The 12,565-nt window shown below is 41.6% G+C and overlaps 1 protein-coding gene across 2 annotated transcripts in view; it reads right to left on the bottom strand.

The window, feature by feature from the left end:
• Positions 1-12,565, bottom strand: part of ryr2b (ryanodine receptor 2b (cardiac)) — a 109,104-nt gene that overhangs the window by 75,463 nt on the left and 21,076 nt on the right. Inside the window, exons 24-45 of one of the 2 annotated variants that reach the window (XM_070542008.1) lie at positions 12,468-12,551; positions 10,877-11,036; positions 10,619-10,766; positions 10,186-10,394; positions 7,602-7,776; positions 7,270-7,478; positions 6,949-7,141; positions 6,581-6,713; positions 5,088-5,202; positions 4,695-4,855; positions 4,361-4,520; positions 3,546-3,632; positions 3,047-3,273; positions 2,664-2,877; positions 1,987-2,583; positions 1,689-1,889; positions 1,414-1,525; positions 1,146-1,286; positions 657-933; positions 476-590; positions 221-353; positions 26-129 (exon numbers count right to left, since the gene is read on the bottom strand). In XM_070542008.1, the coding sequence (XP_070398109.1) occupies positions 26-129; positions 221-353; positions 476-590; positions 657-933; positions 1,146-1,286; positions 1,414-1,525; positions 1,689-1,889; positions 1,987-2,583; positions 2,664-2,877; positions 3,047-3,273; positions 3,546-3,632; positions 4,361-4,520; positions 4,695-4,855; positions 5,088-5,202; positions 6,581-6,713; positions 6,949-7,141; positions 7,270-7,478; positions 7,602-7,776; positions 10,186-10,394; positions 10,619-10,766; positions 10,877-11,036; positions 12,468-12,551 (3,955 nt within the window). The remainder of the gene's footprint in view (positions 1-25; positions 130-220; positions 354-475; positions 591-656; positions 934-1,145; positions 1,287-1,413; positions 1,526-1,688; positions 1,890-1,986; positions 2,584-2,663; positions 2,878-3,046; positions 3,274-3,545; positions 3,633-4,360; positions 4,521-4,694; positions 4,856-5,087; positions 5,203-6,580; positions 6,714-6,948; positions 7,142-7,269; positions 7,479-7,601; positions 7,777-10,185; positions 10,395-10,618; positions 10,767-10,876; positions 11,037-12,467; positions 12,552-12,565) is intronic. The other variant, XM_070542009.1, reaches the window with a different exon arrangement.

Raw genomic sequence — 12,565 nt, 5'->3', positions numbered from 1 at the left:
TGACAGTTAACATGGAGTTTCAGACCTTCTCAAGATCAGGTTCTCTCAGAGCTAAGGCCAGTTCATTATTATCCATAACAGAAGCTGCAGCCACATCAAGCGGAGTTGAGCCACGCATGGATGGTGAAGCTAAGAGATGGGCATAAAACAATACAAATATCTAATTACTCTGTATGATGTCACACAGCAAAGATCTGCAATGCAAAGTGGAAGTGTTTACCTAATCCCACACTGCTGTTTTCTAATAAGTAGCTTAGGTGGTCAAAAAGAGCTCCCTGATTGTGGCAACTGATGCGGCAAAAGTAACACAGAAATCGACAGCAGCTGGCCACCATCCTGGGAAAGGTGATCTCCTAACATCCAGTCAGTCACGTATGCAAAAATAAATCATCAAACATCAAAGGACATCTGTGATACTGTGCACATTTAAGAAACATGGCATGAATGATGTGCAAGAATGATGTGCTTCACACACCTTTGACTCTCCTTCTCCCAGGACATTGACCATCACCTCCATCACTGTCTCATGCATCCCCAATGCCCTCATTAAGTTTGGGTGTTGGTAGAAAACTTTATTGTTCATGATGTCCCTGTATACACAAAAACATTAGAGATGGTCTACAGAACACACAGTGATGCAAACAGCCTCTTTCTACCCTAGCCTTCGGATCATCAGCTTCTCTTCTTCTTTCCCCATGCGGACACTCAGGAGAGAACGGATTTGACCCAGGGAGGACAGGAGTGCCACCGTGTCCTCCACAGAAAACTGGCTGATAGTGTATGCCTTTGAGAGCGGCCCTTCCATTTGCTCCCTGAGGCCTTGGTACTGACGGTAAAGCAATGAGAAGATAACCCGAACCAGCTTTGGGTCTTCAATCTCACTCTCTTGAGCCCAGCACACCATCGTCTCAGAAATCAGCCTTTTGAGGGATTCTGAAAGGAGAAGAGGTGATTAAAGTAAAGAAGTGGAATCCAAGGGTACTCACTTTACAATATGATTAAATACTTTGTGAGATAATTGCTTTTTTTGCTAGAGAAACCCATGATTAGCATTTTCTATGATTAGGAGCAGGTAACAGAAGAGACATGATTGAAGTTTCAGAGTGCCACTTTCTTCAAAGTGAGACACTGCAGCACATTCTTACTAGGACTGCGAGATTTACTCTCCTCCAGTAAATTTGGTGTTTTTTTAAGACCAATGAGTCCCATTAGAAGTCTTGAAAGTTGATCTTTCAGGGAGATCTTAGCCGTCTCTTCATCCACTAGGTCCAAGTCTTGTTCAATGCCTGAGCAGCAGCCGCAAAATAAAACACACTTAATCAGAAGTCACATCACTTCTGTCAGGGTTTATTATAGTTTCTTAACTTAACAAAAATCAGTAATGCAACAGTAAATGATCAGCACTTCTCCCACCACAGTGTGTCCTGAGGAGGCAATGGAAGTCCTGCAAGAGCTGTTGGATGTTGATGGAACAAGGACATTTCTCCTTCTCCTCCTCATCTTTGAAGCTCAGCAGCATGTTGATCTTGACATGTTAGAAATTACAAAAGAATTGATAATAGTATGAAAAACATTATGCACACCATAGTGACTGAGATGGACTTGTTTGGTGCACATACAAAAACCTAGAATTTATACACTTTAATCCAATTATCTAACATCCAATATGTTGTTCAAGTGGGTTCCACCTGCTCCTGCGGTGGTAGGCGGAACTCCTTGGTCCTGCGAGCCGTGAGTGCTGCAGACATGTTGAGTGCCTGCATGACCTGAGTGTAACGGGAACGTTGGTTCTCCTGCAGCTGATGCACAAAGTTATCAGAGAATGCGACTGTAGCTTCAACCCTGTGGCGCACCTGGCAGTCACACAGGTAGGACAGCAAGTGGCAGAGCTACAAACATAAATGTGGAAATGTTGGATTGTTGTTATTGTTGCTAGGCTAAAAGTTACCAAGAACACATGAAAACAAGATCTAGTGATTCATTCACCTCAAGTTTGACAGATTCTGGAAGTTTCATTTGAAGAAGTCCTTGTTTACTTGCATCCTTCCCTTTTCCCACTTCCTCATCATCCTTAATTTCTTCTCTGTCCTCCTTGATTAAGGAGAATACATTTGGCTCAATCAGCCTTAGAACCTTCCCGAGATCTTCATCCCCAAGCACCCCCATGACTAGAAGACAGTTCAACAGTTTTAAAAGAGGAACAAGCAAATGTTCAGCGCTGCCTCCTGCAGGATCCCTCACAAGTTTAGCCACGGCTGTTACTCCAGCGTCCAACATCTCCACTGTCAGGTTCTTTAAAATGTCCAGAGGGATTTCAGGGCTGTCAGTGCAAGCCACTTCAGCTACACCATCCACTCCCATCCCATTACTCCTGACAAAACAAGGAGATGAAAAATGCATTTTTGGTTTAAGAGATGTGCTACTGCCAGTGCTGGGGAAGCCTTCTGGAAGAAAACCATGCTCTCCATCAAGACCCCCAACAGGACAGGGATGAAGGGAGATTTCTCTGGTCTGGTCCATCATCGGAACGATGTATTCCTGATTCATCATGAGACATGCTGTGGTATGACTACTTAGATACACCTAAAACAAACAATGATTGTTAATTCTTTATCTTGCTGCCTGTGAATTGCCAGGTTTCATAAACTTTGACTAGCAGATACCTGAATAAGCAGCTGGTAATACGCTGAGCGGATTGGGCCAGGGAGGTGAGGATTCTGAATGGCATAAAGGACCTGCGATTGGTCCACGTGACTGCAGAGGGCATGGCAAACACTGGTGTTGCCAAGGGCACACAAAGAGCAGTAGAGAAGAAGGGTATTGTGATGAAAGGTACGAAGGTCATCAAGCTCTGACAGCTCCAAAATGTCAACGCTCCTACGTGGACATCATCAGAAAGACAGTTTCAGTGTCACTGTTTACTCAAATTGGAATAAAGTAAAGGAAAACTGAAATGAATTTGCAACATTTTCTGAATTTTGTTAATGGAAGAACAGTTCCCAGTCTAACAGGAATCAGGCATGTTTATTAGTCTTTTTTTCTTCACCTGCTTTCATCAGGAATCTGAAGGGTCAAAATCTGATGAGGTTCGTAGCATTGGACTCTCCAGCCATGGTGTTCATCTGGGTGGTCTATCAACACCTGTAATTGAGTGTCTGGTACTCTGGTCCATGAGACGGGTCTAAGATGCTGGACCTTGACCCTCGGAGGACACTGGGGACTGGGATCTCTTCTTTGACTGCGAATTAATCCTGATGATAGAGGCATCACATTCTGGAAGGAACAAAAATCGATTAATGTATCACCTACCAAAAATAATTTACTAATATTAGTCCATTTTTATATAAATAATAGTTAACAAGAAAAAAATGTCTATGGTAGGATTGCAAATTTCATGTTCAAGTTTAATGTTTTTTTCAGCTATTAATCAAATAGTTCCACATTTTTTTAATTCATAAAATAAGTGCAAATTAATTGTTAGAAGAAAAAATAACTAATTCTCAAATGAGAGTCATAGAAGTCAAAAATTGCTTTAAGCATTTTACCTTGATAGGTTCAAACTCAAACTGAAACATGTCGCTGGTGCTGGGTTTGACAAAAACTGCAGGAAATAACTTGGTACCGGCTTCAACCTAGGGTGTGGATAAAGGATTCCTTGTAAATGGCCTGGATTTGTATAGTGTCTCCTTAGTGTTCCAACTCCCCCCCCCCCCCCCCCCCTTCCAAATCGTTTAAAGTGCAAGTCACCCCAAAACAAAAACAACTTTTTTTTACTGTTAAACTATTTAAATGAGTGTCCAATCGTGCTGTAGACACATGTAGTCAATACTTTCGCACTTTAGTGCACCTTCGTTAAAATTTAAATATTCTGCTTAAAACGGTCAGTGTTGTGCCATCTTCAGGTAAAAACTCTGCACTACTTTTTAATTTAAATCTGCCGTCGCTATTGGCTAAGAGGTACTCTATGATGTTAGCTGGTACATTATGATGTCACAATGTTGTTGTGGGCCTGTGTGTTCGTGAGTGTGTGTGTTCGTGTGTGTGTGTGTGTGTGAGTGTGTGTGTGTGTGTGTGTGTGTGTGTGTGTGTGTGTGTGTGTGTGTGTGTGTGTGTGTGTGTGTGTGTTAGTGGCTCGGCCCTCTCTGTCTGCCAGGCAACAGCATTTGATGCATTTTTCAAACAGGAAGTGGGAGTGGAGAAAGACTCTGGTGGGGGTGACTTGCCCTTTAAAGTGGAACCCTGATTCAGATTACCTCGTTAAATTGATTTTCCAAGCTACTCACTCTAAATTATATCATTACAGGATTTATTGAAATATATCAGACATTGCATCTAAATCATAGAAATTTCTTATGCTCACTTGGTGGAAAGTCAACATCTCCACACCGTTTGAAGTGAAGGTAAGCAATCCAGTTGTTGTGTCAATCAAACAGCCAATTTCCAGCCCTGCACTCCTTCGACTCTGAGACAGACCTGTTCCTTCTCCAGCACACACCATGTAACAGCTGCACCGCTTCACACTGTGCAAAAATACTCATTTATGTCAAACTGAAGCTATTCAGCAACACAATAAATAGACTTACCATAGGAGAGTGGCTCTGGTGAAGGAGACGTTTTGATGACAGTAATCGACGACCACTCAGGTTGTATATTTTATGTATGAGGAAAATGGAATGGCCTCGGTGCACACTAACCTCTCCTGAACTTTGCCACCATCATCTCCGAGGGTGACAGTCACGGTGTCGACACTGTTGGTGTCAAATGTCACGTCGCACCGTTGGAAGTCAGAGGTCACCCAGCCTACCCACACGCTGAATGGCTCCTGGCCTGGAAGAACCCTCACTGAATAGTAATACTAAAACAAAGATGTCACTTAGTGTCACCGTTTGGCATTTACATCATTCCATTTCAGGTAATTGGTCACATACTGCAGGCACATAAGCGTTGCATTAGGACGTATTTTTAAACTGCTTAATTTTGAGAAAACAAAATGATGAAATGGATTACTGTACAGAAAATTCTATTAACCTTCTACAATTATTGAGGTCATGTGACGTTATGGGAGAACAAATAAATCAGACTCTTACTCTGGAGCTCCGGATGAGGTGGTCGTAGTTGTCTTTTTCAACAATGACGTCTTCTAGAAGCCGTGCAGATGAGTTGCTGCTGACTAAGCCGGGTTTAGTCTTCTTCATCAAGAACCTTACAAATAGAAGCGTCCGTCAGCTCTAACAAAGCAATTACTTTTCACATTAACAGCAAAGTCAAACCTTTGAATTTATTGAATTTACTTCTTCAATTTTTCTGCCTCATTCTAGCTGCAAACTTACAAAATGACCACACAGCTGTCACTGCAACCAGACAGCAGACAGGTACGGGGATAGTTAGAAGATGTCTGAATGTGCTTACAGCTCATGGAACAGTAATTGTCTTGTTTTGTGTTTAAATTACTGACAGTGAATGCTTATAAGCTCCAACAACTGTCAGAGCTGAAGAGATTTTTGTCGAGAAAACACGATTTGTTTTGGTAATTTCTCTCAAATTAAAGTCTAAACAGACGGGCTTGGCTGTTTTTCCAGCGGGATTGTGGAAAGCTGCTGTGCTCTGATCTGTGGACCTGTCTTTCTAGAATACCCTTCAAAAAAGATGTAGCAGCTATCATCTCGGAAATCCCAAGTTGCATAATTCCAAAAATGATAAATAGCGTGTGTTTGTATAGCACTTTTTAGGGTTCTACAATCCCTCAAGGTGCTTAAAAACACAGTCAGTCATTCACTCACCCACCCACACATTCACATGCTGGTGAGCTAGCTGTCCTGGGGCGCACTGACAGAAGCGAGGCTGCCAAACACTGGTGCCACCGGTCCCTCCGACCACCACCAGCAAACAATGCGGGTTACGTGTCTTGCCAAAGACACAACAACCGCAACAGACAGAGCAAGACTCGATCCCTCAACCTTCCAGTTAGGAGACAGGCATTTAACTCTCTGCCGCCATCATCCCTATAAAGCATTTATTAAGATGACACCGACATTTCAGAGCGCACACTGGACTTAGTACGCCTTTTATTTTAAGTCCTTCATTTATTCTGTTAAGCCACAAAAGGTTTGGCAGGTCTATTTCTCCATAGGGATTGACATGTCAAAGAATTATACTGTTGTTTGATATTTAGTTCTGCAAACGTTGTGAACTTTCTTGGTGCTCTTTGTTTCACAATTTATTTTGACAAATATAAAAAGTTTAAAAACCAACTTCTCTCATTTTTAACACATCTGCAGTGCTGACTAGTATGAATGGATACCTTGTGAGTTGGGATGCACCGATACCACTTTTTTCCAAACCGATGTGATACCGATACTTGGATCTGAGTACTAGCTGATAGTGATACCGATACAGATACTTCTACCACACACAAAAATGCAATTGGAATACAGGTTTTATTTTATTTTCTGCTTCCATCAGGAAAAGACGTTGAGTTGAATGAATGAAATCTGGTGAATAAGAAAAGTAAAATACTGACTCTGAATGTCTACATACATACATAACATGTTCTTTTAGTTTTATTCTCTTCACAACCTACCGTTGTTTCAGTTTGGATGTTTTTTCGTGACCGTGGTCCTTGTGGTTAAGCTCGTCTTTTGAGCCAGCAAAACTGTGTGCTGACTTCATCAGAACTTCAAAGTCAGAGTCCGTGTCCTCGGGCTCTTTCCTCACTAAAACACAACAGGCATTAATTACAGCATGCCCCCCGGGGAGCTTAACCAGGACAATTCACCAAGGTCACAATGGCAGATATCAGCAATCTAGACAGGGAATAAATCTGAATAATTGCAACTAGACCACTTCTAGAGATTTTACCCAATGGCTCATTCATTTTTATGTGTTGCATTAGATCCAAAACTAAATTAACTTATGATGAATTATATAATGTAAAAAATAACTCTTAACTCAAACCTTGAGGTAAAGAGTTGGGGGCAACTGAATGTACTGCCTCTGCAGGACTTCTAAGAATCGCAGCACATTCAATGGGCATGCTGAGCCGGTAAAAGCCCATCTCACTCCCTCCAGAGTGGCGAGCAAACCACCGCTGAGACACCCTCAGGCTGGATAAGGAATCGGCTGAGCTCCTGACTCTGGTAACCTTGGAGAATATATGCACATCGTTTTCCAGATCATAGTTGAGCATCAAAGGGGCTTTATTCCAGTCAAGTTCCAAGGACGGTTTCATAATCTTTCTAAAATCAAAGGACAGGCTTTTGCCAGACTAACCTGCAAATTCTGATCATCACGTAGGATTGTGGTAAACTGGGACTGTTTCCAACTCATCCACAGTGCGGGGTGTCTCATCATGTTGAAGGCAAAAGGTGTATAGCCCTCTTGAAGACCACAAACATCAAAGTACCGTAGAGTGTCCACCTGGTGGCCCAGGTTCAGCCTCCCCACCTGGTTTATCCCAACACTGACCACAGGCAACAAGCCTCGAAACGTCAGGAAGAGAGAACATTTAGAAACCCAGGCCATGTTGAAGCATGAACAATGCTTCAGCTCAATGGACGTACTGGTGTTAATGTACAGAAAATGTGGTAAAATGTTCTCCATACCATCTCTTATATCAAAGTCCTTGGCAGCCAGCTCTGATCCTCTGTCATTAAACAGCAGCTCCCCATTGAGCGTGACCATTATGGTGCTTTCAACCATGTCCACCAAGCAGCCCACCACATCTCCCCTGAGCCATGGACGTCCCAGAGGTTCACCTCCCTGATGGTACCACTGGGCCTGAATGAAGCAGCGATGGAGGAAATTTTGACATTTTTTTTATTCAAGTAATGTTTAAAATGGCAATGCATGAAAAATCCTTCTTGTGTGAAATGAAATAGGTGTAGTAGTTTAAAAAAGTACAAACTGGCTTCTGTGTGATACATTATGCTTTTTTGAGACCATTAATAATAAGTAAACAACAAGCATGATGTTGCACCTGATACATCTTTGTTGATTTTTTATTCTAATAAATAAATCGTTAATCCTTTTTTAAGAGATGTTTGATGATTTCTCTAAGAACAGAAAAGTTGTGAAATGAAATAAATTCTCAATTTCGTTTTTTTTTCTCTGACACATTGGATTATACTGAAATGATGCCAAGTCTGAAAGACAAACCCATAAACTAAACCCTGACTAAACATTTTTTTAAACAAAATGAGGGAAAAAAGTTTTATTAGCAGCTCTAATTTAAGATTATAAAATCTTCAACTTATAAGGTAAGAAATGACTGAAGCTCTTAAATAGTTAAAACGATCACTCAGGTTTTTTGGCCACCGCCTGATTTGATCCAGAGGACGAGAGCTTTCTGTATTTTTTCAACCTGATCCAGCTCCCAGCAGCAGCCCTGCCCCTCCTCCCTCCCAGCTGCTCTCTATTCCAGTCAACACCAGGAGAGCCGATAAACCAGGAGCGATTGGCTGCTCAAGGAGAGTTAGGATAATCACAGATCAGTGCTGTTGGTCTCTTCTCTCCCTTAACATGACTTGTGCTAGAGCTTTGTGTTCTAGATATGTTTAGAAAGATCTAAGTAGACTTGTTTAGTGATTATTCTTAGGAATCTGGTGTGTAACTACTTAGAGTGATCAGAGCAGCTTGGGATTTAGGGTTAGGGTTAGAGATTGTTCATTAAGAACTTGTTGTGGTTACTTCATGTGCTCAACAGAAGCTTTGCTTTTAGTTTGTCTTATGAACCCTGTTTTACGTTCGCTCACAGGAGCTCTGTTTCCGTGTGTTCTCTGGAACTTACGTAATCACTTCGGATGCTCAGAGGTGCATTGATGTTCTTAGCATTTAGCGTTTAATATTATGCTCTCAGGAGCTTTGTGCTGTATTTTGAAGGACTCAGAGTGTGATTACTTGGTGTGCTCAACATAGTTTTGTTCCAGTCCTGTAGTTACTTAGTGACATTAAGCCTTGTTTATGTATATTCCAGTTTAGAACCTTTCTTTAGATTGGTATCCACCCTTATAGGTGCTCCCTCCTTTTGGTTTTTGCCCTTGTTCAATAAATAACGTTTCACTTTTACCACCTTAAGCACACGTCTCTGTTATGTTACGACATCCTTCAAGTTTTCACCAACATGTTGTAACAAAGGAAATATAACTTTTTCCTCTAAATGTTCTCAAACATGGAATGTGTGTTTATTATTAATTGCTACAAGTAAATTAACTTAAGTAACTGATGACTTACATTAAACCAAAAGGAAATTTTTATAAACCCATAAATAACTGAAAGAAACCTTTAATGGGTCATATGGTTTATTTATTAGCCTATGCAAGTTTATTTTCTATTATCTGTTCAGGTCAATTATGTGAAACAAAACCGAAGAGATACGTGTCCCTGTACTGTTCCATTTGCCTTAATTCATTAAAGTTAAAGTCCCATTGGTCATCATCACACACTAGAGAAATTTCATCTCTGCATTTGACCCATCGCTGTGTGTGTGTGTGTGTGGGGGGGGGGGGGTAGCTGCAGCAGTGGCTGCGCTCAGGAACTACTTGGTGGTTTCGCCCCCCAGTTTTAGCTGAGTGTCATGCAGGGAGGCATTGGGTCCCAGTTTTAAAGTCTTTGGTATGACCCAGCTGTGGATTTTAACCTAAACCTCCCAGTCCCAGCGCAGATACTCATACCGCTAGGCCACTGAGGAGGTATAGCATGTGATGCTAAAACAGTGCAACAGAAAATAAAAGTTCAAGGGGGCTGAAACTGATTTCAAGAGCAATTATGACTTACTGAGGAGGCCGATTAAGGACCTTTTTAAGTGCAGGACCAGCAGAGACATTACCACCAATCATCATAATCACAGCTCTCCTTTAGTGTAGATTAGTAATGTCTTAGCATGGAAAAATAAAACTTAACACTGTTTATGCGTCTGGAACAACCCTTACATTTAACTGATTATGTCTGGCGAAGACCTGAAGGTACTGATACAGCATCCAGGATGATATAAGTTTAAAACAAGTCCAATCCTGTTAAATGATTCAGAATCACCTTTTACACCTTCTTTAAACATAACAAGCCAAACTAAAAAGAGCTCAGCAGTGTCCTCTGCTAGGTTTTCCTAATTCAAGCTGTGGTTAGAGCTGGGAATGTAGTTCCAACAACAGACTAATAGAAACATCAGAAATGTAGATATGAGTGCCTCACCTCAAATCCATCAAAGACATATGCCTGGTCGTCTGAGCCGAGCTCTTTATCAGGAGTACAGCCCGGTCGGGCCCAGCCCACTCTCATATCCCCCCCTGTCAGTAGTTCAAATTCAAAATACCACTTCCCCCTGGTCACAGCGTAGGATTTATCTGGTCTGAACACTCTGCTCTTCTCTGCTGGGAATGGGGATGTCTTTGATAATGTGGCTGTCAGTCAAAAACAGAACAAATATGCAGTAAAATTCAAATCTACCTGCACTCAGGTCTTCTTAAATGGCATTAGCATCGCTGACAAAGGTCACACTGTTCATTTAAATGGTAGCACTAATTGTTAGGATTGATTTAGTTTGATAAGCGATAAAAATAGATGCTTTAAATAAACTTCAAACACTTGTGATAAGTAAGGGGAATTAACAGGCTTTGTTGTATACTCTGTTCTTGGCTGAGGGGCTCCAAAGTGTAGCCGAACACCCGCAGGGTGCAGACGGCCTCTCTTGCACTCTCCATCCCTGCTTTCCTCATCTTTTCATCAAGTAGATAGTAAGGCACGAGGTGAGGACACCTCTTTGATTTCACATCCTAAAAACACAGATGCACAGAACTAAATAATTAGCTGCATTTGTAAACAAACCCTCAGCATAGAGAATTAACCCCCTCAGTGATGTGGATCGATGACTTAAAACAGATACCTGCTGGGCTCCATAAGTCCATCCCTGTTTGATTTGCTTTCTAGCCCATTCATTGTGTTCATTCTCTGCCAGCATCTCCACCACCTCCTCATCCGCTAAACTGAGACGAACTTGACTTAGGTCTATAGGTGCAGGCCTATGTCCACAGGGTAGCTCATACCTGAGACAGACGGTGAAAACCAGAAACCTAATCAGAAAAAGTTAGACAACAGCTAAAGATATATAACTTGCAGTTAGCTTTTGTTTTTGCACAATCCTACACAGTCTTGCAAGATTTCACTCATTGCACCCAGAGTTTGTGTCCTGAACGACTTTTAGTTACCATCACAAGAAAGTTGTACTTAGTATCTGCAAAACAGACAGTGTTGTAGCCCATTTTGCTTTGGTTAAAGGAGACATATTTTGACTTTCTTAAAGGTGGGGTTTACTCATTTATTCACTACATTCGCAGTGTTCTCCAGTGTAAACCAATGACCTATGAGTCATTAAAATATCTATGATGCTCCTGTTCTGAGATGCTGAAGTTTGCTGGTGCAGAGGTTGGCTGAAAACAGCAGGATTGCTCATTATTATATGCACACACCTCTCTTATGATTGGCTGAACGCATTCGGCCATATTGCAAAGTCACCATCACCAACACACTCTCCACTTTCCACTCTCCATCTCCTCGCTGCAACAAAATAAAAAAAAAATAGCCATCCTGTGGGCACGCGAGAGCCTAGATGGGCGAGGTCATGAATGCGAATTCCCAGTATGACATCACAGTGTGAGGCTTTTCAAATCCTAGAATTTCACCATCTTCTATCAGATGCTAATGCAGGAGATAGGTGTGGAGGACTATTTTAATGTCAGCCTGCATGAAAAACTTAGAGTGACTGATTATAATCAGAAAAAATCATTAAAAGAAGGTTTTTCAATCACACCTTTAAGTTAAAAAAGTTCTATGGTCCATGTAAAACACGGCAAAAAAATCCCTCTCACCTAAAGATATTTCAACACTTTTACTCTTGACATTCATTTCCTTCCCGAATGAACCGTTTCAGGGTTCTGTCACTAAGCAAACAAGCTGAAGCTGGCCACCCTCACCCATCCCCCACTCAGGTTGTTATAAGCTGAGAAGCTCTGATATGCAGGAGGGGCTTGGAGTTGAGCCACTGCTTCTTTAGCAGTAGCTGCTCTCATCCAGGAGAGAGGTGGGTTTATGCAAACGTTCCCATTTGTGATGTCACAAACAGGGATTTTGTGAAACAACTTGTGTTAGGCACGTAATTCCTGAAACCAAACACTGACAGAAAGTGGATGGATGTTTTTTATTCATGTTTGGAGCGTTTATAGAGGCAGTAGAGACCCACATGGCGGCAAAAAGGTCAGTTCTACATAATATGTGCCCTTAAACAATGACTTGCTCCAATAGCCTTTTTAATCACTTGTAGATGCGCATCTATTGATTAGTTTAATTAAAGAGTTTAATTAAAATCCTGCCAGTGGTTCATGAGGCATGTTGTTACAGATCAGCAAACACACAAATAGACACATGCAAATAAATTACTAGTAACCTTTTCCATTTAGACAACAAGAAATAAAAGTTACTTTGCAGGAAGTCTTAGGTATTTGACATGTTCCTCAGCTCGGTCATCTCCCAGACCAACGCTGAAGCCGAGAGCAAGGACCGTCCTTCGACAGAAACA

Source organism: Nothobranchius furzeri, chromosome 12 (assembly GCF_043380555.1).
Source record: "Nothobranchius furzeri strain GRZ-AD chromosome 12, NfurGRZ-RIMD1, whole genome shotgun sequence".
Lineage (NCBI taxonomy): Eukaryota > Metazoa > Chordata > Actinopteri > Cyprinodontiformes > Nothobranchiidae > Nothobranchius > Nothobranchius furzeri.
This window is presented reverse-complemented; position numbering and strand designations above follow the sequence as displayed.